General features: G+C 40.7%; 1 protein-coding gene across 1 annotated transcript; it reads right to left on the bottom strand.

Annotated features, from left to right (window-relative positions):
• Positions 1–202: 202 nt before the first annotated feature.
• On the bottom strand, positions 203–26,690 carry SLC15A1 (solute carrier family 15 member 1). The gene is made up of 23 exons (XM_027880313.1): positions 26,604–26,690; positions 23,157–23,179; positions 20,089–20,173; positions 19,860–20,001; positions 17,436–17,555; positions 17,157–17,256; positions 16,825–16,915; positions 15,544–15,627; positions 14,363–14,445; positions 13,124–13,210; positions 12,004–12,093; positions 9,965–10,009; positions 9,832–9,861; positions 9,619–9,707; positions 8,368–8,449; positions 6,601–6,726; positions 5,179–5,331; positions 4,706–4,755; positions 3,973–4,083; positions 3,740–3,836; positions 3,173–3,319; positions 2,225–2,332; positions 203–1,029 (listed from the first exon to the last, which is right to left on the bottom strand). The coding sequence occupies exons 1-23, from the start codon at positions 26,605–26,607 to the stop codon at positions 850–852; spliced, it is 2,127 nt and encodes a 708-aa protein (XP_027736114.1). The 5' UTR covers positions 26,608–26,690; the 3' UTR covers positions 203–849.
• Positions 26,691–27,915: the final 1,225 nt, after the last annotated feature.

Genomic DNA, 27,915 nt, shown 5'->3' on the forward strand with positions numbered 1-27,915 from the left:
TCCATACCATACATTTGAGGGATGTTACAGGTATATTAACACTAACACTAATCCATAAGCTTCAAGTGATGGCGCACAGAGGGAAAGGCAGCAGAGAGGTGGTATCAAGTTTTGTTAATGTGCAACTGTAAGCCACATTCTTAAACCACTTCCATTAGTTTTCATAACACAAGTTTTATTGTTGTTGCTTATTCCAAAGGTCATTTGCCATTATCAGTTTACCTGAGTGGACACTTCTAATATTAATTAAAGACATGAAAGGAGTTAAATGGGTAGTTAACAGGCACATAAAGCATTACATTACAGAGCACGTCCAAGTTACTGCCATGGGGAGCACAGACAGCATTTTAATCTGAGCACTGCCAGAGCTTTGCTCCCATTATCTGTACAGAAGTACAAAAGAATTTAAGGCACATGTGACCTGCTGCTTTGAAGTAACAGTGAGACTAGAGAGATCATTCAGAGAGCTTGTCTTCAGTTGCTGTTTCTTGACAAGACTTGTTTCTTCCATGCTATAAAATTGAAATGCAGTATAAAAATACTTTTCACAGGTCCAGCAGTTCCCAGTGTAATTTCAATATTCTAATGCTATAATATTTAGGATTGAGGTACATTAAGAGTGCAAATTCTGCTGGAGTTTCTTCAGGATACCACATACAGTACAAGAGAGAGACTAATCCTTTCCTATTGCTTGCCAAGAGAGGCTGCATTTTAAGTTAAAACAGTTTTTCTTAAAGTCTCCCACAAGACATATTATCCAGAGGTGTTATTACTGCTACCCAGATTCCTCTTACTGCAGGGAGAGTGAATGGGATTCCATAATTTAAGAACACTCCTCGAATACAGCTTCTACATTTTAGAATCAATTTCCTTTCCATGGTCATCTTCATCCTTTTTGTCCTCCTTTTCTTGCTCATTAAATTGGGCTTCAATCTCATTTGGATCAACATAGGTATAAAAAGTAGCCATGATAGCAAAAATGATGCAAACTACAAACAGCAAGGCAGCAAACAGCACATACTCTGCCCACTGTAAAGAAAAACAAAAAAGGCATAAATTATCCACCAATATTAATTCCTCAAGAGTATTGCACCATTATTTGAGTGTTTGCAAGAAGAGAATTCAGAATATGAAACCAAGTGTGCCTAATAAGCATCATATGGCTTGCAGGACTAAGTATTAGATGTATATAACACATATTAAAGCAACTGAAAATTGAAGTTCTTTCAGTAGTTCTGTCTTTACTGAAAAGACAAAATTTCTGTGAATGCTGAAAAGTTCAACAATATCCTTTTCCTGGAGGAACTGGAAATTGAATGAAAAGGAAACTTAGCACCTCCTTTCAGTCAGGTAATCTCAATCTAAACCAGGCTGGCAGTGATTCTGCTTCCACTTAGGTTGGTTGTGAAAAGTTTCTACTGACCACAAATGTGGGCAGAGATCAAGACCACTCTGGTTTCAAAGTACAACATCCACCTGAAAAGCCTCGACACCTGTTTCACACTCTTTCTGGTTAATTTAGCTGAAACTGGGACTGCCAGACCTGTTTCAGAGACAGGCTTTTCCCTCTCTCAAACTTTTTGATCCATTAGGGAGTGCCACTAATAGAAAGTCTTGTACAGGTGTTCTTTACCAGAAGAATCACAGCTTTCATGCCTCAAAGAATGAGGTTTGAAACCAATGGAGCCAGAAGGGATGAGGCAGGACTGTGGTATGCAGGTGAGGGCTCATTAACAATTAACAGAAATTTGGTAGGTTTTAATTCCATTAGTTTACAATTTCAGCTCAAATGGTCACAGATTTTCTACACCGTGAGAAGAAATTCATTGCAGAAATGCTAGAAACTGCTGCTTGCATGCAAAGGACCCTGACAGCAAGAGTTAAGGATGGCAAACAAGAGATAAGAGGTAGAAGCCTCTATTGAAGAACTATTCATTCAAATTCAAAACTACTTATAAACTAGTAACTTATAACTAGGTTATAAAGATTGAGAACTTTATATACTCTAATGAGATTACTCAGTCAAGAACTAGTTCTGCAACTGACTAGTACACCCTTGTAGCCAACACTAACCTCTCATATCTCATGTTTTAAATGCAAATTCACCACAACACGGATGTTCAAAAGCTGTGGTTGAGGGTTATCTGCCATGACTCCCCCCTGGATTAGAACTGCTTTCTCACAGGGTAATAGAATATCATATACTTATTGCTTGTGTGCTTACCTGCTTGCTGAGTTTAGATGCTCCAGCTACAATAAGGACAATTATGTTACCAACAGCCACACTCAGCAGCCATCCTGCCTGCAGCACTGACTTCATGTTAGACGGGGCCTGTAGACAACAGACATTTGAGTTTCAGGCAAACACTGCTATGACTCATTTTCTGATGTTTACTGCATTCTTTACCACACAACAAACACTGGTTCTCTGCAGATGAGGGGGGAAGAGGATTTCTTGGTTTGGTTGATTTTGGTGGGGGTTGGGGTTTTTTTGTTTTGGTTTGATTTTTTTTTTAAAGTAAAATTTGCTAAAGAACTAAACAGGTATGGAGAATGCTTTGAGAAGCAAGAGATCACTAGTACACTAACTATAACACCTCTAACTTTACACACACTGAGTAACTAACAGGCACATTTTACACTCTGCAAATACATGGTACACCCAAAATGAAGGAACTGAGTTCATCATCATCTACCAAGTAACATCTTACAATGTTCCCATCAGTACAGCTTCTAGACTCAGAATTAAGGGAAGAAATACACACCTAATAAACTGGAATCAGAAGACAAAATAATTAAAAGAGTATAACTAAACTGCTGCTGGTGTGGAGATAAGGCGTCAGTATTTCTTCATTTTATATTTGAGTGCTCTCCAGTTTGGTTTTACAGCAGCAGTACAGTTCCACTTATTTTCAGTGGAAAGTCACATGTGAGGAGGAAATTTGAGGACTGGTGATCAAGTCTTCAAATTATATAATTCAGCATAGCTTCATTTAAAACACTGAATCCTAGTGAATCAGGGCCAACTTGCATCAGCCTATACAGTCCTGCTAGGGAGCTCTAAAGGATATAATTGATCAAAGCAGCAGTGCAGAACCACCACTTATAAAAACAACAGATCAAAGATCTTAATTTTTATCAGGATTCTTAACACAAGAATAGCAAAACCTACCTGTGAGTACGAAAACTCCAGCCCAGTGACAGAGAAGACTACTTCTCCACATGTAAGAAGAAAATACTGAGGGATCTGCCATGCCATATGGACTGAACTGGGTGGAATATCTTCATAATATGATATATTAAGAATACCTCGATTACACTGGAAATTAAAATAGGGCGTTAAGAACAGTAATAAAAAGTCTGCACACTAAATACACTCTAAGTAGTTCTATAATCATATACAAAATTCTGGGTAAATAAAAGATGTTGCATCTGAAGAGCTGCATACCTAGTTACAAAGTATAGGTATTTACAGCAGACTTCCTGCAAATACATTGTATCTAATAGGGCTAAAGATTTAAGGCCTCTAGTGATGAACATGAATTCTTGCATTATGTCATTATCATACCCATCATTATTTTTTATAGTTAGCAATGTCTTTATGTTCCATTTAACACACCAGAATTATATCATATGTATGATTGGGAGCAAGAGGGATAATTCTACAAGTGCTTTTTAATTAAAGTATCAACATGGAAAGTAATTATATATTGTCCAACAAACAACACTGGCAACTCACGTCATTGATTGAAATGGTATAGGCACTGCCAAATCCAAATTTTTTTGATGCAATTGTACAATAGGTTGAGGACATTATACCCTTAATGATATGTAGCCTGAAAAAGAAAACAGTTCAGACCATAGGTATAGCCAGTTGTGTGTATATTATATATACATATAAAAAATGTTCCATGCCCTTTTCCTAAGGTCAAGCATGTCTAAGATTAAATTAGGATAAAGAAAAATGCATACGCTTTTCCTCCTGGAACAGTGGTGTAATTGCTGGCTTCAAGAGGAGGCAGTACTGCAACAGCCTTGTCATCCAGAGTAATGTTGAGAGTAGAATCATAATTGTTTATGAACCTTCAAAATGCAAGAGTGATTAAATACTACACAAAATATGCATAAGTCAAAGAATTACAGGTTTTACTTTTAATTATATGCTGGCAGAACAACAAGGATCAAGTCTTCCCATTTAATAGTTTCTTTCATATCACTTAACATTTTTTAAAGAACTCTAAATCTCTTTAAGTGTAGCTAATACAAAAAGCAAGTTAGACCCCCATCAGCACACTGCCTTCTTAGGAGAACATCAAAAGCAAGCCACTACTACAACCAATAGAAAATGCATTGGCAAATAGAAGATGTAGGAAAAAAGGGAGAGAAGTAGAAGGATACTTCTCATTCAAGTCTAAAAAGGAGGTATAGACATGTAATCTGTGCAGTTAATCAATAAAAAAGTCTAGGCAATGGAGTTAAATACATGTTTGTGATTTTAACTAAATTAAACCCAAAGCAGATGTGCAAGATTGCTAAAATGAATCACACCTCAGAAGTTCTTACACACCCTAAACATCAAATGAAGTATCCAGCAAGAGGTGAGTTCCTACAGTATAGATAACTATGTTAAACGAGAGTCCACTCAAAGACAGATTGAAGAGACAGTCACACTACTGTCAGAATTTAGAAGCAAAACAAACTCTACCTGATGAGATTCTTTCCTTCTTCTGGTTTTGACGTAACATTGTCAAACAGCTGGTGGAAGAGACCATTATCAAAATACTTCATTGGCATCAGTGAAGAGCTTTAATATGCACTATTACATAGCAGTGGGAAATTAACAGAGACTTCAGAGCAAGACTTCAGACCTTCAACTTTAGGAACCTACTACAGTGCATGTTTACTAGAAAACTCTTATGACCACACATCTAAATCTTGGGGAAAGAGTAATCGTCAAGGTAAATAATAAGTTGATAATTTTTTTTAGTTTTTTTTTTTAAACGACAACTTAACCTGCTCTCTACAGCTCACCAGTCTTACTGGTACAGCAGAGATGGGGAGAGATAGAAAGTAAGACAAAAGAAAAAGCTATTCAGAGCTTGTCCTCTCAGCTTCACACATTTCACATAAATAGCTATCAAAACATCAATGTATATTTCAAGAATTAAGCAGACTTACCAAATCAGAAGCAATTTCTGCTCCAGACACTCGAAATGCAAAAGTGTAACGTTTTCTCTCTAGCAGCCCCTCCAAAGATTGAGTTGTCTGTAGTGATCCAGAAGCTACATGTAATGACTGCAGCTCAGAAGTCTTAAATATCATGTAGTCCGTCTATAAAGACAAACAAATTGCTATGAATTTCTGTGCAACTGCAGACTTGTCTTCAACTTTGAGGGAGTGTTATGGACTCAGGGGTGTCAGAAGTTTACATGTGTTATTTCTGAAGTGCCAGAGATCATGAGCATCTGCTAACTTTCGTTTTTGTTCCATTGGATCATTATTTTTTTATTAATTTAATTTGTTACACAAGCTTCAAAGTTACATAGGCCTTCCACAAGCATTATGGAATAGCTGTTATATTTTCCTGTGTATTTCTTGTTCCAGAGAAATCAGGCTTTCCACAACCATCAGATAAAATTCTGTTTAGCTACAGAGGCAGCACTAGCATAAGATAAGGTGCAGCATTTTCCAAATAGCAACACCTAAAAGATGCAAATGCAAACACAAACTTCATATCTATGGTTTCAGCGTAACAGAAGTGACATGTTTTAAATATTCTAAACATGTTTAATCAACATAAAATACTTAAAATATGAATAGACACAGTGTAGTACTAAAATTTGTTTTTATAACATATATTTGTTTTATAGGATTATAAAAAGCATTACAATAGATTATAAATAGATAAAAAGATTATAATAGAGAGTAGAGCATATTATGCCCTTCATTTTCAGGTATAAACCATGGTTATATCAATTCCTTGTCAGCATACAGTTTGGGTGCCCTTATCTTCTCCTCATAGCTCTGTTTCCATATGGAGGAGAATGGAGTAGGATTTCTCCTCTTATACAGAAAAAGGACCTCAGGCTATCTAACTTCCCTTATCAAAAACATCCATCAGCTCCACCATATTTTGCTGTCAACAGAGATATCAATGTTGTGTTGTATTAGAACCTGAAGCTTAACATGTGATGTAGCCACAGAAAAAGCTCCTTGTTAAAGTAAGCCATCCCTTACAGTAATAGCAGTGACTTACTAGAGCTGAATGGACTTTTACTGAAGGATGGAGCATTCTTGCTGTTAAGAAATGGAATCTTTTTAATAAGACTGAAGTTTTCAACTACTTTAAAGTCACTGATAAGTTTATGAAAGTTTCTTGAAAAAAAACCTCCACGTCTTGTCAAAATATTGACATAGTTACTATTTCTTCATTCACTGTGTTTTCAGTAACAATTCATTGTACAATACAAAGAAAGAAATAGTGAAATTACTAGAGGGGAAAAAAATTAGAAAAAAAAATCAATTTTGAACCATTAGTTAAGAATGACTGACTCCATTAGATTTTTCTAAACTTGCTCTTCCTCATCTGCCCTTACTTACCGCCTCCTTAGGTGCTACATCCACATTCCGAAGTTGAGGCTGAAACTGAACTGTTGCAGGAACGCTACCTAAGTTCATTAATCTGATTTGTGTTTGTCCAGCTGCAGGGAAAACTGGAGTCGTTTTCTATAGGACAGAAAAAAAGTAAAATCAGTGCCGTGAGTCACATGGAAAAATTACTGTAATTATTAGTTCATATTGAACATTAGCATTTGCCTTACAATCTACGGTTGTCTGAGGGATGCAACTCAAATAACAGGTTTTGTCACTAGTCTCAAAAGTTGCCTGAGGAAAGAAGCCTCTCATCCACAACAATGCCTCCGTAGGCAGATGTGGTCCTTCTTTGATCACGTGCTGCAGCATGCTGCCACTACCAAGGCCACTCTACAGTTCAAGCAATGAGCTTTTCCCACATCCTGTGGCTGCCTGGGTCTGAGTTTCTTTGTGCCATGTTCTGACTTGTTCTTCCCCAGTACTGGTGCTGCTGAACAAGAAAATCATGTATGGGCACTGCCTGGTGTGACAGCCCAAAGTAACTGAACTTCTGAAGACTCCACTTCCCACCATATCTAATAGCAAATAGCTTCTGCTCATGGAGAGCAGCAAGAGCTGCAAGAGTTGTGTCTATTTCAGTTCTACCTCAGCCTTTCCTCCCTTCCCGTACTTCTGTCTGCTTCAGGTACATCATTCTGTCTCTTTAGATACATCATACACACACAAAAAAATCCCCACAGGTCCATCTTTACCTTTCTGCAGGCGACTCTCATGCAACAACCTGGGAAATTACAAGTTTTGATGAAGCTGCTGCCCAATGCCAGTATGTACGTACATGTGCACAGCTCTGGCCCTCTGAACAGAGCATTTGGGAAGACAGCCTACTATACCAGCTGAAGGCCTGACCCTTTACTTACATCTTCAAAAGGCAGAGTTGAATATATAGCTTGTTTCACTGTTGGACCCAGGCATTAAGGAGAGAATTTTTCATTCCTAACTAAAGCTGTTAGTTTCCCAGAGAAGTTGTGGATGCCCTATCCCTGTAAGCATTTCAGGCCTGGCTAGATGGGGCTCTGAACAACCTAGTCTAGTTGAAGGGCATCCCTGCCTGTTGCAGGGGGATTGTGACTAGATGATCTTTAAGGTCCCTTCCAACCCAAACCATTCCATGATTCTATTTAAGAGTTGAGAGCCTTGCTTTGATAATGCACAAAGACAGGCAAGCACCTCTAGATAACTATTCAGATCTTGGGATGCAATGGACCACCTCCCAGAGGTGTTGCTAATGTCCCAGCTACAGGATAAACCTTACTCTGGCTCATGGCACCTCCCTTTGGGGCAAGGAAGGTTAGGCGAGATGAATCCTGCCTTAAACAAGTGTCATCTTTGCTCATGCTGTGATGATGCTTCCCAGACTGTCACCCCCGACCTCCAGGCTAAGTATCAGAAGAAATCAAAGATACAAAACAGCCCCATGGTAGGCCAAGCAAGTGTCTGGTTTTCAGCTTTTGGTCTCAGACGGAGGTTGCTTTTAATGCGTGATTTATATTAATGGCAATGAAACGTTTTGCAGGATGGTGTTCATTGCTAGTTAATTTTATCATGCTAATCACAGTACTGCAATATACTTTAACATTTCCCATCCTTCTACTTCTGTGCTTGTATGCTTGGTTCCAAATTTAGGAGCCTTAGCTCACTTCCCCCCTAAACACACTTTATTCTGTATTAACAACCAAATATTAATAGTAAATACTCGCATGGGGCTGAACTTACATCTATTTGCACTTGCAGGAGGGCAGCAGCAACAAAAGCCAAAGAGGCAAGGAACATACCAACAGTTATCTTCTTCAGGGGTCTAGTACAACAGCAAAAGACATGTGAGTTTTAAGAGAAGTGTGAATTCAAAGCTTCAGAAGAGTGTTTTTTAATTTCCACAGGAAACTTGGAAACTCAAATGGCCACAAGTATCACATTATCACCATTTGAAGGGCTGATACTACTACAGAAAGTGTTCTGCTAAGCTAGGTAAGCCTCCATTTATAGTTACACCATGAGGAAACGTCTTTTTTTTTATGCAGCATCGTAATATAACCTGTTACTGTGCATCTGCTGGGCTCAAAAACTGATTGAACATAGTTATTAGATTCCTGAAGAAGTCTGTTTTGCAGGAAGAAAAACACAAATCTAATACAGTTGTTAGCTTTACAGAAACGAAGAAACAGGTAGATATGCCTTTAAAGAGAGTAAAAACATGTCTACACCGTATGTTTAAATAACATTGAACAAAAAAAAGTCAGGGAGATTTTTTGAATTAGAAGACATCTACTGATATTCAGTTAAGCTGCAAGGGTAAATCTAAAGTAGTTATTTTATTCATGGCAGCATTTGTCCAATGTAGAGTGTTCATAAACGAATGACAGTGTTTCCAGCACAGCACACACCTTAGATTTTTCCTAACTGTGTGGAACAAAAACATTGCATCTTAGCTCTGTGAAAACTGCATTAAGAACTGTATTCTCTTCTGCCTCTCCAAGCTCTCTTGCAAGTGCTAGCCACCACTTCATTACCAACATTAAAAATAACATGTAATGCCCTCTGAGGATCCAGCTAGAAGTATTCAGTGAGCCAGACTCCTCGCTGGGACTGAAGAGGAAACACATCTTATGTCTCAGGTAGTTTTAAGCCCAAAACATGACACACAGTAAGAATATATGTTGTATTTCTACTTCATATTCTTGAGGAAGGAGAGAGAGTAGACATAGGGGATGTGGAAAGCAGTAAAGAACATCTCCTGCAATCAAAAGATTTTGTCCTTAACTGGAAAATACTGTTACTTCACTATTAGACTCTACTCTGTGGTGCCTCTGCACACCCCTTGCAATATTCTGTATTTCTTTACGTTCTAATTTCTTATAAATATTAACCCATTTTCAATACACTACTGTTACATTAGGGCTGGAAGCTCCATTTAAAGAAAACACTAAAACAAGCCTCTGTTGAAGTCAGGTAATTACATCAACTTACGTAAAATTGATCTTGCATTTCTTGATTAAAGGATAAACAACAGAATCTACAACTGGGACCATTATAACAATCAGGATTGGATTCACAATCTGTTGAAGATGAACATGAGAAGAGAAAAAAATTAAGTATTTTTCAAAGTATTTTTTTATTAAACGAAGGGCAATATGTAAATAATCTTTCAGAAGAAATCAGCAGATAGAAGATTAAATGTACCTGCATTTGGTCTGGTTGAACTGGAATACCCTGGTGAAGAAAAAATAAATAGTTGTTAATATTATGACAACAAGTAAGTGTTTGAAAAGCGTTACTTTAAAAAAAAAAAAAAAAGGAATAAAAATTAACTTACAAAATCCCCATTCATTGCTGTGGCTTGCAGTGTCCATCTTGATCCCTTAATAAAAGAAGAGGAAAATTAGATGTCATAGTAAATCGATCTTCCAAAGTTCCTCTTGAATTGTTTTCATAAGTAAAGTGTTGGGAAAAACATGCAATACAACAACAACAAAAAAATAAAGCTAGCTTTGGGAGTATTCTTATTCTACAACATAAACATTTGAACAAAGTGATCCTCATGGTCCATTTAATTTCATTTGCTTGTTATGTGAAATAGAGTGGAAAATAATTTAGATGCAGAAATTAGCTGGAGAGTTGGCAGGGACATCCTGTGCAGGGCACTGCTGTGTGCTGTGCATAGAAGTCACCCAGGCATCTGTGTGCTGCCTGTCTGAGCGCAAGCAGTCCACACCTCCCATAAATCCATCCTTCCTTCACACAGCCCAGCAGAGTCAGCAGACCCTGAGCCCTCTGCCTCAAAAACCTGCCAATAGCTGGGTCAAGTGGGGCTGACTTCTACTCTGAGCCTAGGGTGAGAGCAGAATGCTTATTACTGCATCTGTGGCGAGAGCCTTTAACCACCTGCAATGTGCCACTGTCCAAGATATGAGTTTTTATTCACATAATGAGTATTTAGCTCTGAATTTCATAGCAGAACTACCTAATTGTAACAGGTTACAAGGATCATTACAGCTCATGGGTACTGAAGCAGCAGGGTATAGGGAATCTGCACCAAACTTGCTATCCATCTGCATTGGATAAAGCTTTCAAGCCCAGACATTCTCTCAGATGTTCTCCTAAATTCATAATTCAACGCATAACTATGAAAGTTGCTTTCGTGAGTCATGAGTTCTCAGTTCACCAAGTGAATGGGAGTCATAGGCTTATACTTCTGCTTGAAGTACCCTGGACGTTCATACAGACTGGGGAATGAGATGTTGGAAAGCAGTGCCACAGAAAGTGACCTGGGGGTTCTGGTGAAAGACAAGTTGAATATGAGTCAGCAGTGCCCTGGCAGCCAGGAGGGCCAACCATGTCCTGAGGGGCATCAGGCAAAGCATCACCAGCTGATCAAGGGAGGGGATTGTCTCGCTCTGCTCTTCACTGGTGTGGCCTCACCTTGAATATTCTGTGCAGTTTTGGGCACCACAATATAGAAAGATATTAAGCTATTAGAGAGCGTACAAAGGAGGGCAATGAAGATGGTGAAGGGCCTTGAAGGGAAGCCATGTGAAGAGCGGCTGAGGTTAATTGATCTGTTCAGCCTGGAGAAGAGGAGTCTGAGGGGAGACCTCATTGCAGTTACAACTTCTTTGTGAGGGAAAGAGGAGGGGCAGGCACTGATCTCTTCTCTGAGGTGACCAGTGACAGGACCCAAGGGAATGGCCTGAAGTTGTGTCAGGGGAGGTTTAGGTTGGATATAGAAAAAGATTTGTCACTCAGAGGGTGAAAAGGGCACTGGAAGAGGCTCCCCAGGAAAGTGGTCACAGCACCAAGCCTGTCAGAATTCAAAAAGTGTTTGAACAATACTCTTGGGTATGTGGTGTGACTCTTGGGAGTGGTCCTGTGCAGGGCCAGGAGTTGGACTAGATGATCCTTATGGATCCCTTCCAGCTCAGCATATTCTGTGATTCTGCATTTATAACAGGGTGCAAGTGATTAAGCAAACTGGTATCCAGATCATTTAAGCCCTGATTCTCTACATCATTTGTTCAAGGACCCTAAATTTCATCTCACAACTGACAACGGAAGAAACATTAGAAGTAAGAAAAATTTAAATTCCTGTTTCATCCCGAGTCCTGGTCTGATACAAAATTTGGAGAGGCCTCAGTCACTGAATCAGTCCTGGGCATGCTCAGATAAACTGAGATTACCCTGACCACAGAACATCCTGTAGTAGCAGGACTCAGTAACTACCCTTTTGCATCAAAACCAGGTTAAAAAATTTGCTTCTCTACCCTCCCATACACACCTCTTATGTCTGGTGACCTCAGAGTACAGAGAGTGATAGTGTACAGCTCTAATTACCAAGCCAAACAATTTCCACTTTACCTGCTGGTCAAAAAGTGCCCAGAACATGGGGAGAGGGATGTAAAGGAAAAGCACCTTCAACACCATCTTAGTCTGAGCAATCAGCCGTTTCTGCAGCAAACAAGAATTACACAAGAGAAATTGGTTAAAAAAAAAAAAAAAAAAAGGTAAGAAAAAAGACAGTTACAGACTGCTATTCACAGCACAGCAACAGGCAGAGACCCATCAGGTAATGTTTACTCACATACTAAACTTCCCATGTTGTGGGTACTTCTGATTATTTCTGTTAAAATAATACAAAGTTTGATTGTGGATATGGGAAGGGTTGTATGTGTGGAAGGGGACACTGGTATTAGAGAGACCTGATCTTCTTTGCATATATACTGATGGCAGCATGAGTTTCAGCACTTAGTGCTGCATTATTTTTCTAGGAAGAAGACATTTGAAGGACAGGCAACAGAGGAATTTAACATATGAACAAAGCATACAGGCAAAAGGAAAATGAAAGTGACAGGCTAAGGTTTGTGCTTCCATTGACAACTGGGCAAAGCAGATAGGAGGCAAGCAACATGGTTGGGGACAATGGGACACAAGGCTTCGAGAATCATGGTTACAAATTATACTGAGGCCAGAGGGAATGCAGTGTTTACCCACTTCAACTGAAATTCCAAATCATAATTCTGCAGTTTCATCCCAAGACAAGTATTATAGCCCTGTGCATTAACCATGAGAGGCAGCAGCACCATTCCCATTTTTCCCCTCTGCAGTCATTAAACCAGCATATTTTGTTTGAAGACTGTTTACCAAGAGAAACAACAAGTTGAGAAAGGAAACTTGCTAGTTTCCTAACCCAAAAACTTCCAAGTGTTTGTATTTGTTGGGCAAGGGAAAGTATTTTCTTCATCTTCCTTGAATTTCCCTGGACAGCCTATAATTACAGAGAGCATTGACTCACACAGCTTTCCCCCACAGGAGCTGAGGTGATAACCTGCAACTGCAGGGGAGCCAGATAATTCGCTACTAAATGATGGAGAGGCCCAAAACTATTCGTCCAGTGCTTGAGGCAATGGCTCGGAGCAGACAGAGAGAAGCTGAGGATCAGGGGAGATATCACAGCAGAAAAGGCTCGAACAAGACTTACATCATACTTCTCACTTGCCCAGTCCAGCCAGTGCTCTCTCTTGGGGAACTCCTTGCTGCGATGCCGAAACCGGTTTTTGATGGCAAACTGAGGAGAGACAGAACTGTTTAACGGCACTACAAATATTTATAAATGCAATGAGCTGTTTTGTCATTTAAGATTATGCTCCCACTTCTAATGTTTAGAGGGTGCTAAAGGTTACTTCTGTTAACTGCTCCAATTCATCTATGGGAATATTGCATTTAAGGCCTCACACTGCATATCCAGTGGAGTGTGCACTTGGGATTAGGTGAACCGCACATGTGAGAGTAGTCTCTCTAAATGTGGGATCATGTTGGGAGCTTGAAGACCTGTCTTCTTCAGACTTACTTAGGTACAACAATAAATAGAGCAGGGTCATATGCACAGATTTTCAGAACTGAATGGCTATAAGAGTACATTTCAGTATAAGAAGCTCCATCTTGTGGATGTGCCTCACACCCTGACACTGAATCTACATGAATATCATCCCAAAGAACTCCCAAGATTTTCCACATGGAATAATATGCAAGGCTGAGGTGGGCCTCAGGAGCAGCACTCTAAGCAATGGCCGAAGTCACCTGTAGAGATTTGGGTTTGACAGTGCTTACAAGATAAGCAATGGGTGAGACCATAACAAGCTGGAAGGGCTGCATGGAGAATGAAGAAGTCCATAAATAAAAAAAATCTCCTGATCTCAAAGTTGAGACACTGCAAAAATCTATTGCAAATCTACTAATGCAGATTCCATTCCCTTCCTACCAGGCTCACACCGATATGTAACCCCCAGCTTCCTTAATGCAGTGGGAATCAATATACCTCTGCATTGTAAATAACATTCTTTTAATAAGCAATAAATATTCGCTGATAAGATGTACTGGTAGCTCTGCTCTTGACTCAGGTCAAGGCATGTTTGTCTCTTACTACAGGGCTGCAGAAAGGTGCACAAATGTGTAAGAAATTAATCCCAGAAGCTGGGATAAGCTTTTACATGTCACTGACATCTTACTTTGTTTCCTTTATGCATAAATTCACTTGTATAATTTGTGTATAAATCAAGATATACTTTTAAAAAGGCAGTCTAAACCTGGAGGTGCCATCAATGAAAGAAACGACCTTAGAACCTTCCCTCATATTATGACAGATTTCTGATCTAGGCATGTTTACAGAACAGGTTTAAGAATTGCCGACAGTGATTTTGGGAATAAAAGCAGTACTTACTCCAATGCATTTGCAAACTTGAAGCATTACATTTCCTTGAGGTTTAACTTTCTTGTACATTCTGCTTCCAGCTACAAACACAACTATAACATGCAAACAGAAAACAAAAGCAACTCAGAATTATATTAAAATAGTGGCAAATAATTTAGTATGAAAACTGTAATAGTTACAGAGTTAGATCAGGGTGGAAATAAGCCTCCTAATGAGCAATGAAATGGCCTATTCTCATGCTATGATACAGTAAAATAAATCAAATTAATACCAGCAGATGCTTCTATTTAAGACAAAAAACTAAATCCGGAAACTCTCAAGGTAAGCGCTCAGTGGGAGGTCAGCTTGATTGAGGGATGGTCAAAACTAGGACCACTTGGGACCTTGGCTCTGGCTTTATTGTACGGTTCCTTTTTAGGAGTTCAGTATGCAGCAGCTCACATCATACAGGGACACGAGGCTCTGCCTGAACTGCAGGACTCACCAAGGTGTCCTCTGCTCCCGTGCCCAGGGCACATTCCTCAGCCTCACCCTCCCATGTGCAGGGCAGGACATAGACAAGCCCCCACAGCCATCGTGCAACTCAGGTTGAGCGCACAGACAAGGTGGGGTCACTGGTAGCTGGGTGGGCTCCCGCTCAGGACCATGATCACAAGAGATACTGTGGTACATAATGGCACCCCCCAGTTTCTTGGTCTTTGTGCTGTAGCAGTCAGGCTCAGGAAGTGACCTGTAGCACAGCTAATAAAAATGCAGGTGGTTGAGAAATAGTGACATACCAGGTAAGGGATTTCTCCAGTGCAGGGACAATTACCTTATGCAGTTTGAATTCCGGGACCAGAGATAACTTCCAAAACACATTTTCTGAGAGTTTTCACACTACTTTCAAAAGATCTATTTATATATCCCAGTAGTCCAAGAAATATAGACAGAAGTTTACAGAATAGGTAGAATTCAAAGGTATATTCATGCCTCTCCCCAGCCTGATCAGTCTCTCCTGGCACATCACTCTCTTCTGGAAAAGTGAGTGCTTCAGTTTAATCCCACCCATGAAAAAAAATTTAAGTCAAAAACTGCAGAAATATTCAGGTCTTAGTAGAGGTATTACCTGGAGATTTCTATCACTTTTTCATTATGAAGTCATTATCATCTAATCACTGAAGTAGCAAGATGGCAACAGAACCACTTACTCAAGGAGACAGCCATGAGGATAGCAGGAATTCCAAAAGCTAGCGGGTAACATCGCTGTTTGGTATGAATGCCACACTCCGTAGCTGAAGTACAAAGTAACATTAAAGTCCCAGTCAGCACTGTTGATGTTTTACATATGATTTCTGTACTTCACATTCACTGTTTACTCATGGGGGAACAACAAGCCTCTCTGCTGACATCCACAGAATGGATGATCGGTATCCAAATTAAATAATTCCGCTTCTCAGTAATAAAAGGTATCACAGAAAAGTTGAGGTTGGAAGGGACATCTGGAAGAGAGTCTGATTGGGGGAAAAAAAAAAGCTAGCTTGCAGCTAACTAATGTCTTGATTTAGTTGTATTAGCCTTTTGGTTAAACCTTTACAGTACATGGCAGTTTATCACCTCCCTCAGCTGAATTTGTCTTTTTTTCTTCCAAGGTAGTTTTCACCCTCAATCAGCAAGGAAGATGCATGTTGTGCCTTATGCATCTCTAGTTCCTTTTTGGCAAAGGAGAGAATTTGCATTAAGCAAACCTCTCAAACATGTCTACACAGCCTTCCAGTCAAGAAATCCAAAGGCCAGAATTTCAGCCCAGTGCTTTAGGGTTATTATTCCAGAACTCACATGCTGTTTCCTTTTTTTTTTTTTTTTTGAGAAAAGCCTTCCTCAAACTCCTGGCAAGCACATCCATACAGCACCATCTGTGTAATCTTGCCACAGAATTCCGCATGCATACAGATTAGCAAATCATTTGCTTTTTGTTTAGGGTCATGTTATTATTTACAAGCAGAAGAGAAAATAACTTTCTTCTTCAACAATATGAGAAGTTATTTACCTTGTCACATGGATAAATGTGTTACTACATGTATTGTTGCTTCTGTACTTAGCATGGACACACTTCAGAATACCCTTCACTTTCAGAGGAGAGGATTCTCTCCCCGCTTCCCTTCCCAGCAAACACAACTGTTTCTAGTGTGATGGTTTTAAAGGTATTGGAAGAGGTGACACATTTGTATCTTCACAGAATTAAAACATGCATTAAGGAGTACAAGCTGTCAGCTCCAACATGTCTCTTCGGATCTCGTACTTCTGATTCTAAAGGCTTATTTAGGTCTCAGACTGGCTTGTTTTTGACAGTACTTTGCCTGTGAGAAGTTGAATGACACGCTGGAAACTCCAGTGTGTCAGAGAACAGAACTTAAATTCAAACCTAACTAGATTGCAATCCAACACTCATCCTTTTCTGATGTATGTTATAAGCAAATGCATGGCCTTACCTCTGAGATTTGGGGTGACTATAGTAGATATCAGACTTCCAGCATTAACGGACAAATAAAAAAGAGAGAAGAAGGTACTTCTTTGTTCTTCCTACAGTAAAAACAGAAAAATGTTTAGAAAAGCTTAGCCGGAACCACACTGATGAGCCTAGATTGTTGAATCAGCAAGTCTGTTTTCACATTTCAAGACAAATAGTTAAGTACCTCCTTCTTCAGCTACTCAGGAAACACTGCAGTAATGCATATGTCTAAATATGTACATTATTAGAGTATTATAATAGTAAAGCATTAGTTAGAGTATCTGTATAACTGAAAATCTGAAAGACGCTTACCTGATCATCTTCAAACTGATCTCCACCAAATGCTGACACACAAGGTTTGATCCCACCAGTACCAAGTGCAATGAGGATCAAACCAATCATGGACAGGGCACTGGAACAAAGGAGAAAAGAGAAAAAGGGGAGGGAAAAAAATCACTTTGTTTTCTTTCTGAAAGCATAAATACTAGACTGATTGAAAGACAGATGAAATTCAAGTAGCATAAATTTAAGGTGTAAGACGTCCTGTTAATCAGCCTGGAAAAAACCCAAAACGTATACAAGGCAACTCACATGTGCAATGGTATGTTATCAGGAGAGCCATCTCGGTTGTGATCCGTCAGGTCATTTAGGGAACCCACAGACAAGATTGTCTGTCCAATCGTATAGACAACGGACAGGGAGACAATGGTCCTGTTGTAAAGAGAGGCGATACATATTTTTTTTTTTTTTTAGGTATGTTAATACAGTTACACACATACAATGCACACAGATAATGCAGATTACAGAGGTAAAGCAGAATTTTGCTTGTTTCAAAGATGTTTAGTAAAGAAGCACAATTAACAGATACAATAAGGACTGAACTTGTCAAAAGCTAGTGTAAAAATTTGTCTCCAGACCACTGCCACAGTATTCAATTCTACTTTTTTATTGTTATTATTTTAGGTAGTCTTGTTTAATTAAACAAGTCAAGATGACAAATGGATTCTCTAGATATGACCAGGTCATGGGAGATATTTAAATATCTTCTTCAGTGGTTGCCTTTTTAATAACCGACTCAAGAATGCCATTATTATCTTTTGCATATGGTGGATTTTAAATGGACTACTCTGCAACACAAATATGCCACTTACACTGATTTTAATATCACTAAATATTCTCTGTATTATTTTACATTTTAGTTGCTAGAGTAAAAGAAGAAAAAAAAAATAAAAACCTACTTTAATAATGGAAATTACACCAAAATAGTGTTGTGAACTACAACTCTGTTCTCCCACTTGCCTGTAAGTGTATGAACATCTTCACACTCAGATTAGAGCAAGAGCAGCACTGAAGAACACAGGTTGTAGGCTTTCAGCCTGACTTCCTCTACCAGGAGGTGCCTAGGAGGGTAGTATTGCAGAATCACCAGCCCCCACCCCCTGCCTTTAGAGTCCAATCCTCTTTTCTACATGTAAAAACATTCTCCGTTTTAATTTTATGGACTTTTATCATGTGACTGTAGTTTAATCCATGTTCATTTGCTTCCGTGGGTGAGCCTCCATTCAACAGGCACAGACCCAGTTCTCCAGTTTGGAGTAAAAGCAGAAGAAATGTGATGCAGTGATAGGAAAGTATTAAAAAACCCATTTTGTAGGAAAAGCAGTCCCAAACCCAGTGCAATCCATGACAGTGAAGGGCAGGCGCCAAGACCTAGGACAAGTCAACTCTATTTGACAGAGGCCAGAGATCTTCACAGCAAGCTTGGAGCAGCACCCTGACACAAGAGGGGCACAAACAAATTCTTCTTTACAACAAAGTTTCTCTGACTTAAAATTCTCTTTCCTGTAGCAGAGTAAAAAAATTTATAAAGCGGGGTAACAGCCAATCTGCTGTTTAGTGATATTTAATAGATAAAATGGATTTTTTTTTTTAAACAGCACTTCAATTTCATTACTTTAGTTGCCTAACAGCTTGGGAGAAAGTTTACAATTGTAAGTTAACAAGTACCAAAGGAGAAGGGATGCAAGGTCTGCAAAGCTTCATCTTGATAAAACAAGTAACAGCCAAAATGGATTAAAAAGAAATAAACCATACCATCTAAACAAGCAAGTACACAACATATTTAGGTTGCAATCTGCAATATATCCAACTACTTGCTGTGAGTTCACACTGCTCAGACCAGCTCCAAAGAGCACACAGGGCAGTGGTCACAGTCCTGGGCTCCCCAGGGCTGTCAGCACAGCAGAAGATGGTGCAGCTGACTGCACAGCATAGACAGCTTCATCTCTCATCTCTGGGAGACCTTTGACAAGTCAGCTAACATTCATGACTCATAACCTTCCATAAAATCTTTATCGTGCTTTTTTTCAGGTAAAGTAAACACTATTAGAATCAAGACATTAGTAAAGGAGAGCACGATAAGGCTGTTGGAAATAATCTGGTTACCTTTCAAAGAACTTCAGTGGTACTTTCCTGAACAACTAGCACACAGGTAAAAAACACAGAATATATGATTTAAAGACAGAATGGCTACTCAGTAAGAACTCTCACTGAACTCTCAATTCAGTAGTATTTTATACTCATACAGTATTTTAAAACTTTTGCTAAGTCCCAGTTAATTCACTATTTCATTGACCACCTGCAGTAGATGAAGAGGCTGTCCAATGTAACTATAATCTCCAGTATCTATTTTCACAGCTTGGTGAATACTTTCCTTAGTTTAGCTTACATTTTGTCCAGGTGAGAGGAAAAACATGCAGTATGCTGGGAAAGCACGCTACTACCCTCAAGTGATTAGCAGAATTGGAACATTTGTTAATTAACAGTGCTATTTCAAGCCTGAGATCAATCAATTAAAAACTTAAGTTTTGGTCAAATAAAACAAACTATCCTGGAGTAGTCAACATCAGCTCTAAAGGTGTTCAGAGCTGCTGTTTTAGGTGATGGTTTATGTAACACTGATTTCAGGTGAGCTTTCAAGACTTTTGTTTGTTTGTTTTCTGAGAAAGCACTCACTTAAACTTTCCCAGCCAAGAGTCCGCAAGGACTGCTCCAAGGATAGGTGTCAAGTAACACAGGGCAACAAATGTGTGGTAGATGGCCGTGGCCAAGTTGTCATCCCAGTGCAGGAAATACTTGAAATACAAAACGAGCACAGCTGTAGGAAGACGAACAAAACAATGGGTTAGAAACCAAAGTCAGGGTCGGGTAATACGTGGTCAGCACAGGGAGATACAGGACATACCTCGCATGCCATAGTAGGAGAACCGCTCACAGAACTCATTGATGACGATGAAGAAGATGCTCAGAGGGAAGCCAGAGCAGAGCGTCTGGAGGCAAGAGACAGACAGTGTGAGATCAGAGCTGTGCAACACAAACTAACACTGCTCACTGCAACCCACAGCTTGAGCAAGGTAAATATGAACTCAGTGGAAGTGGGTGGGTACTCAGGATCAGAAGGTTGCATGGGCTTCTGGGGGAATGACAACGGTTTACACGAACCACGAGTCAGTTCTCACTTTTCCCTCTTGGTTCCCAGAGCTCTACACACTGTTCATCTGCCCTTTGCAAGAGATCTTTAGCAATGCCATATCTGACCTTCAAGTGTACAGATTTGAGGTCTCCAGCACCTAACCCTTAGAGCAATCTTGATTGGTATCTAAAAATATGCAAAAAGCCAATGTTTATGAAAAAAAAAATAATCCAAAGCCAACACATAACCCATAGCACACCACATTTAGAAGCCTGGGGTTATTCTTAAACACTTGTAGTTGAGAAAAATAAACGTTCAAACTTTTTGTTCAAGCAAATTTTTCAGAAAAACTCCCCATGCTTAAAAATATTCTGCTTGAAAAATTCTTAATTTCTTCAGACTTGATAGAATGGACTTCATTCCTAACCTAAAATGGTATGGCATTAGATGCCAGATTTACTGAACCTTCACCTGTTGCAAAAGGCATGTCAATGATCATAGTCATGTAGCTCATAACAGAGTTCTTGCCATTAAGACAAAGGGAAAAAAGCATACATCAGGTACAAATCTGACATTGTCAGTAGAATTTGAAGTTTAATTTGTAATCATCTGCTTTTCTTAGTGGATGAATACCTGATATCATTCCTATTAAAATGAATGGGAATGCAATGTAAACATAATTCTTCTTTACAAATCTATTTTTATTGGTTTAATTCTGCAAGTATCAAAAAACTAGATTTTAATAAGTCTCAGAACATTCCAGAGATAAAACAGTTCTTTCCTATGCTTCTTAGGCTTGATTGAAAAAAATAGCATTGTTTGGATTGCAAGGGTTCAGGAATTAAGCCAGTATTTCACATGAAACAGAAAAAAGTTAACTTTATAGATCAGAAGGAAAGAAACCTTACATGGGGACATCCTGCCTGACAATTAAATCAGAGAGCCCATGTCTCCAGCAAAGCTGCAGTGAACAACATAAGACTTCAAGACCTGCATCCCACAACAGGCTTTTTGTGAATGCTGCAAAAGAAATGAAAGTGGCAAGAGTATTGCTGACATATCTGACTCAGTCGTGAGGATGTCTGAGCAGCCTGAGCAGTGTTGATCTTTGTTACTATCAGAACCAAGTACGTAGTGCCCATCCTACCCATGGTTTGATAAGCAGGCTGCACTGAAAGAACCCAATGTCAAGTAAGTGCCAGTGGGACTCATCTAGCTTTAGTGCAATCAAAATTTGAGCCGTAAATATAAACTTGCCACTCTTGATTTATCACATTCTGCTTGGGCAGAAAGGGGTGTCTCCAAAGGAAGATCATCCACTTGTATCCAAAAATTAGTTACACTTCACTTGAAAGTGCCCATTTATCTCAGCTGGAGAGGGCAGGAGCTCTGGATTATTACTTCCAACTTGGACACAGCTGTTGGTGGAGCTCACAGAGACAAACGCTTCCTGCCCTGCCTGCACACCATCCCCCTAAGCCATGCAAATGTTCATGCTCCTGAGGAGACAGACAGAGAACCACACTGTGAAGGTTTGGTTCAGCAGCCATGAGATATACCCAAGAGATTTTGATTTCAGCACGTGTTAGGTTAGTCACTGAAATAGTAACCCAGACTGCATGACTTGTTTCTGCCAGTGTAATTGGGAATAGCCCAGTTGGAGAGCAGAGAATGTCTGCTCCTGAAGTGGAACAAAGTCTTCCCCACGTCTATCCTGCCCACAGAGAGAAAAGAGGCAGAGCAGTCCTGGACCAGGAGCTGGTGGGACCCATCCCCACCAGAATGTCACAAAACCTCACTAAAATCTTTTTGACCATTTTGGGGTTCTCACAAACATCCCCAGCATTACATCATCATCCTACCCACCACCTTATTGTTTAAGAGGGTGTTACGTGTTGGTCTGGGGAGTCACAATCCAACAAGGCTGGATTTCTGTTTCAAGCCACTAGTGCTTATGTGCCTGGTGGAGACACGCTGCATTCACATGGTGGCACAGCAGCCACTGGTGGGCTTTTACTGTTTGCCCCTGAACTGCAAGGGATCTGCTAGTCACAGCTGGAGCTGAGCAGGCAGGAGAAAGCTATTGGGTCTTTCCAAAGGTGAAAAGCCTTCTGTTTTTCCAAGATGCTACAAGCAAGGAGATTATGCAATTAATCCATGATAATATATGACCTATACTTGTCCTTGTTTTGCACTATACTGTCCCCCCTTTACAGTGTACATGTGCAAATACGCATCTACCACCAAAACCTTTTCTGCTGTAATCCTCAGTGGCCAGGAAGCACTGGATCCACCACCAAAGAGGTAACCTGAAGGTTATGTTTTACAATGCTCTCTGTAATTTTGCCCTGCCCTGGGGACACCACCACCCCACTTCACAGCTTTGACTTTGGCTACTGAGGAAGCCACTCAGCTGAGCGAAAGTCTGTGGAGTAAAACCTTGTAAGATAAGAAAAGCAAAGACAGAGAGAGAGTTGCTGAGACATGTCATTAACAGTTCAAAGATTCAAGAGCAAGAACTACCACTGAAAAGTAAGAGTCCTAAAGGAGAGCTGGTGGATGATGACAACTCAGTCACAAGAAGGATGGGCTCTAGGGACCAATGTCTGCTCAGTCAGCACAGGCTCTTCAGATTTGTTATCAGGATGGTGAGCACATTTATGCTTAGCTAGGACTTAAACTAAAAGGCTGCTTTTGCATCAGTTGGCCAGTAACTCACTATTTTATACATTTAATGTATGTTTATAGAGTGATTGTTATTTTGTGTACTGCTAAAGCTACCAAAACAATGTAACCCAAAGACAGTATAGCAACTTTTTATAAGAGAAAACAATACTTACCGATTTGCCCTTACCTCTTCCAGCTGTGGAGAGAAAAAAGAAAACAGATGTTAATGGAAAGTAGTAAGTAATACTCATTTAAAATCAGCGGATGATTCAAAGAAAGGTCAGCTTGAAATAACGTAATACAAGCATAGTATTTTTCAGGATGAGTAAATATTCAGTTTACTAAAGGGACACTTTTCATGGTTATTAGGCAAAACATCACTTGATTGCCTTAGGTTTTTCAGGATGTGCATAAAGTCACAGGAAATACTCAGAAGGACTGACAAGACAAAGCATCCCATCCTACTATGACTGCTCACCACATATCATTTAAGGTGGTGGTAGACCATCCAGCCACTCACAGAAGATGAATCCTGTTTCAATTCACTCTCAGAGATGTTACCTTAAAGGCAAATAAGTAATGAATAGACTAAAAGATGTCCTGCCAGGGATGGAGGTTAAGTCCCAAAAAGGGACAAACTTCCCACAGCTCAGTTAAAGAGGACTGAATATGCAGTCCAGCTGAGCAATCTATGTTAGTAGGCATTCCCACAACCTGAAAATTAACCTAGGAAGACCTGGAAGCACAGGGGAATCCCACTGAGGGTAGTAAGAGCAGACAACTAAAGCGCAGCCCCAAAGTCACTTCCAGCTGCTCATGGCAGGCTCACTATCCCTGGCAGCCCTCCAAGCAATGTCCTGCAGGGCTTGCTTGGCCCAGGGGACAGGCTTGTAGCCTGAGCTTTCACTGTGCTAGATAGTGGATGTCAACATTTCGCATAAAACCACATGAGTGAACTCATTATCCTTAAGATAAGACAAGATGTGAACTTTGAAATCCCTGCTTGTAAACCATGCCCACAATAGATCTCTATAAGAAAAGTATCTTTGCCAAAATGATTATTTAGTCCAGAGTTCACAACAGATAAAAACAGCTGACAGCAACACTATAGTGTTTGACATGATACTAAATAAAATAATTCCCAGAAGTTATTAAAACTGATTAATCTGATTCTTTCCTTCACTTGCTGGACAAGTGCCTTCACAACAGAGACAGCAGGTAATTCAAGAATATATTTTCCTAGGGAGCAAGTAACATTCTGAAGGTGCTAACACAACAAATTTGGGGCATATGCAGGTACATGAGTTAAAGTTATTGGCAATGTCCCTTTCACAACCCATGTGAGCAGATACACTGAAGGATACTAAGGTGTTAGTGATAAACTATCTTCATAGCAACTCCTTAGTTATTTCCAGTTGTTGGCCTTTCTAGCACACCTGTCATATTGCCAGCTTTTTGTGACATGTACTGAAAACAATAGTTTGAGCAGCTCCTGTCTGTTAGCTAAGCCTTGGGACAAAAATATCAAGAAACTTGCTGTTGATTGCATTTTTTCCTTTCCAAACGGTAAAAGTATCACCTCTGTAAGAAACCTTACACAGAGGACATCACAGAGGCATTTTTTTCAGACAAAGTTGTCTAACTTCAGTGTTTAAGAGATACACTTAATTTTCAACCATTTTGACTTTACCCCTCATTTCTGCTTTTACATAGAGGATTGGGGAAACTCCCAGTAGCATTAAAGTCATTTCAACAGAGGCACCTAAATTAGCTGAGAATTCCACCTCAGGCAGCTTCAGAGTTCGAGCTACAACAGCACAGAGCACTCAACATTTTGGATCATTTTCAGTGATAAATCTGAGGTTTGCTAGTGCCATTTTGGAGCAGTCCCTCTTTGAGGCAACCCTCAGCACCTCTCATTCTCTCCCCACATAGAGTGACAAGCACAACTGCTCATTTTCTCCACAAAATACTGAAGAGCTCTGCATATACAATATACAGCTCCAAACAGTTGGCCCTTTGTATTCCCTTAAGAGATTAAATATTTTTAAGAAATGTAAAGACATAAGCCACTCAGTTCTTGGCTTTAGTACTGCATCTAAACAATTATTTATCAGTGGGCCAACCCCTTCCCCAGCAGCTCCCACCAGTATGGTTCCCTGCAGTCAGAGGGATACAGTGGGATGCTTCAACTCTTGCAGCTCACACTCCATGATACAAGATGGAAGTGCATTGCCTTGCTCCATGCAGCAAATCTATGAGATTGAAATACTTCACGTCTATGGCCAGGCTAAATCTGTACACACACACACTGTCACTGAGGATGCTTCTGGCTCCAGAGCAAGCCTGCTTTCCTGGCACCTGACTCATGGCCCAGCCAAACCTGTTGCCTCTGCTCTCTGGAGCAGACTTCCAGCACCTCCACAAGGATGCTGCTACCATCAGCAGCATCAGTGACTCCAAGAGTCCCTTATTCACACTGTGCTATTCCTGAAAAACACTGACACAAAAACCACCCAAGTAAACCTATAAGGCAGCAAGCCTGATATCACATGAGCAGATCCAGCTGCATCACATTTCTCTCTCTTCCCAGAGCCATCACCATTTTCAGTTGGCTGAGACCCCAGTGCCCCTTGGGCAGCCCCATTGCCAGGTTCTGCCTGCTCATTACTACAGCTGCTTGTCCCCAGAACACAGATTTGCCTGCTGAAGATGCAATAGCACTCTCTATCTCTCTCCTTTTTTTTTTTTTTTTTTTTTTTTTTTTTTTTTTTTTTTTTTTTTTTTTTTTTTTTTTTTTTTTTTTTTTTTTTTTTTTAAATTTTTTTTATATCTTAGATTCCTTCCTTGTGTAAGACAGGGTTTCTCCAGCTCAGGAGCTGCTTGCTAGGAGAGACACACCAACGTGCTCCAACACTGCAGGACCCAGGGTCCAGCAAAGGGCAATGTTGAGCTACACCACAGAAAAACACTATTTGCACATTTACATTTATTACTTGTGCATTTACTACTACCAGTTCAGATAAGAATAAATCATCAGGATTAATTCACTAAATGGACTCTGCCCTTATCTGAATCTTCAAGTTGTGTCTCAATACATTTAAAAAACACTAGGTCAATCCTAGGTAAACAGTCTCAATGAAAAAGCACTATTTAACGTGTGAGAAATACCAATTTGTGCTGAGATCCTAAGCCCCACATGCTTTAAAAGTGTAGGATAAACATCACCCGCCAGGGGCTCGTCTCTAAGAGTTTACAAAGGCCAAGGCAGCATCACTCGGCTCTCACTCGGGGTTTCAAGGCAGGGTCACGAAAGCCAGGACATAGCATTGCCAGAGGGAGAGCTGCCCCAGAGGAAGAGGGATGATAAAGAAGCAAGAGCACCCGAAGGTGTCCTCAGACCTGCACCGAACAGCAGAGCCAGCCCTGGGGGCCCGGGACTCCTTGGCCATGCTACCAGCTCACAGCCCGGCACGGGCACTCGGCTGGGAGAGAGGCGGCTTGAGGATCCCGCGGTGCTCATCCCGGGGCGGCATCCCTCCCGCGACCCCCCGGCCGGGGACCGCTACCACCGCGCCACCCACCTCCAGGCTGCCCCCACCTTTCCCCGCAGCACCTACCCATGTTGCCAGCCCGGTGCTAGCGGAGCTCTCGGGGCTGGAAAACAAGAGGGAAAGAGGGAAGGAAGGTGAAGGGGGCGGCCGTGCTTTAAGGGCGGCGGTGGCGGGGCCCCGCCCGGCCGCGGGCGCTGCGGGGCGGCTCCGAACAGGTGTCGGGGCGGGGAGTAGGGGCGCTTATCGGGGGAGCGATCCCGGGGCTCACCTGGCCTTGACCTGCCGGGCTCGGCCCGGGCGGCGTGAGCGCAGCGCACCGGGGAGCTCGGGCTGCCCGCTGCCCTTCTGCCTGCCACATGAGGAGTGTCACCTGCCGCCCGGGGCTGTTTTCGCTCTGCGGCCATCAGGTTGCTCCGAGCCAATGCTATAAGGTGAACCAAGCGCTGTGCTAACGCCGCACGTTGACCCTTTGATGTCAACAGCGCGATAGAAAACTCAGTAAGCAAGTAAGCGGGCTACATGCTGTGTGGAGGGCTCATTCCCTCCTTTCAAGCTGAGGAAACAGGTTTCCCGGACTGCTGTTGCCACTAGTTAGTAACGATCTCTGGCCTGTGGCTTCCATAAACTGGTACTTCCTGAGAAGTTTTCCAGAGATGTGGATTCATCCCTGGAAGTATTCAGGGCCAGGGTGGATGGGGCTTTAAACGACCTGGTCTAGTGGAATGTGTCCCTGCCTACGCCAAGGGAGTTGGAAATAGATGAACTTTAAGGCCCCTTCCAACCCAAACCATTCTGTGACCCAGTTTGCTCATCACTTGGTCAGTTTGCATCAGGCCCCTGTCCTGTGTGCCATTTGTACCACCAATCCACAGGGAAATCTGGGAGAAGGCTGATCAATATAACACGATGTATGTTTCCTGTATGCACCTAACAGAGTTGTGTATGTGAAATAAAGGGATGAGAAGTCTAGCATAAGATGAGCAGCCAGAGTGCGAGGTCAAGTTGGTTAGGAAAGCTACATGTTACTAAGATTTGAATGTACTCAGAATTCAGAAACAGTAAAATATTAGCAAGCATTGCCAAAGAAGAATTTTCTGAAAGAAGAATAAAATCCTTCTTTGAGGCTTGAAGATTCTGTGTTACACTGGTCTGTGCTTTGTGCAATCAATCCAGCACCATCTTCTACATCGTGCACTTAATAATTACCTGGCTGCTGAACAGGTTGATTTCTTCTTAGGTACAAATCAAACAAGCATTGCAATGTATTATAATGTGGAATGTCTACAGTCAGCACTTCAAGTACTAAAGAAGGCTGCTCTGATTTGTGACGTAGAGTTATAGCTGAACCTGGATTTCTTAAACTGTGTCTATATGGGGG

This window comes from Empidonax traillii, unplaced genomic scaffold (assembly GCF_003031625.1).
Source record: "Empidonax traillii isolate 1590-97213 ecotype Southwest subspecies unplaced genomic scaffold, ASM303162v1 scaffold68:size1967880, whole genome shotgun sequence".
Classification (NCBI taxonomy): domain Eukaryota; kingdom Metazoa; phylum Chordata; class Aves; order Passeriformes; family Tyrannidae; genus Empidonax; species Empidonax traillii.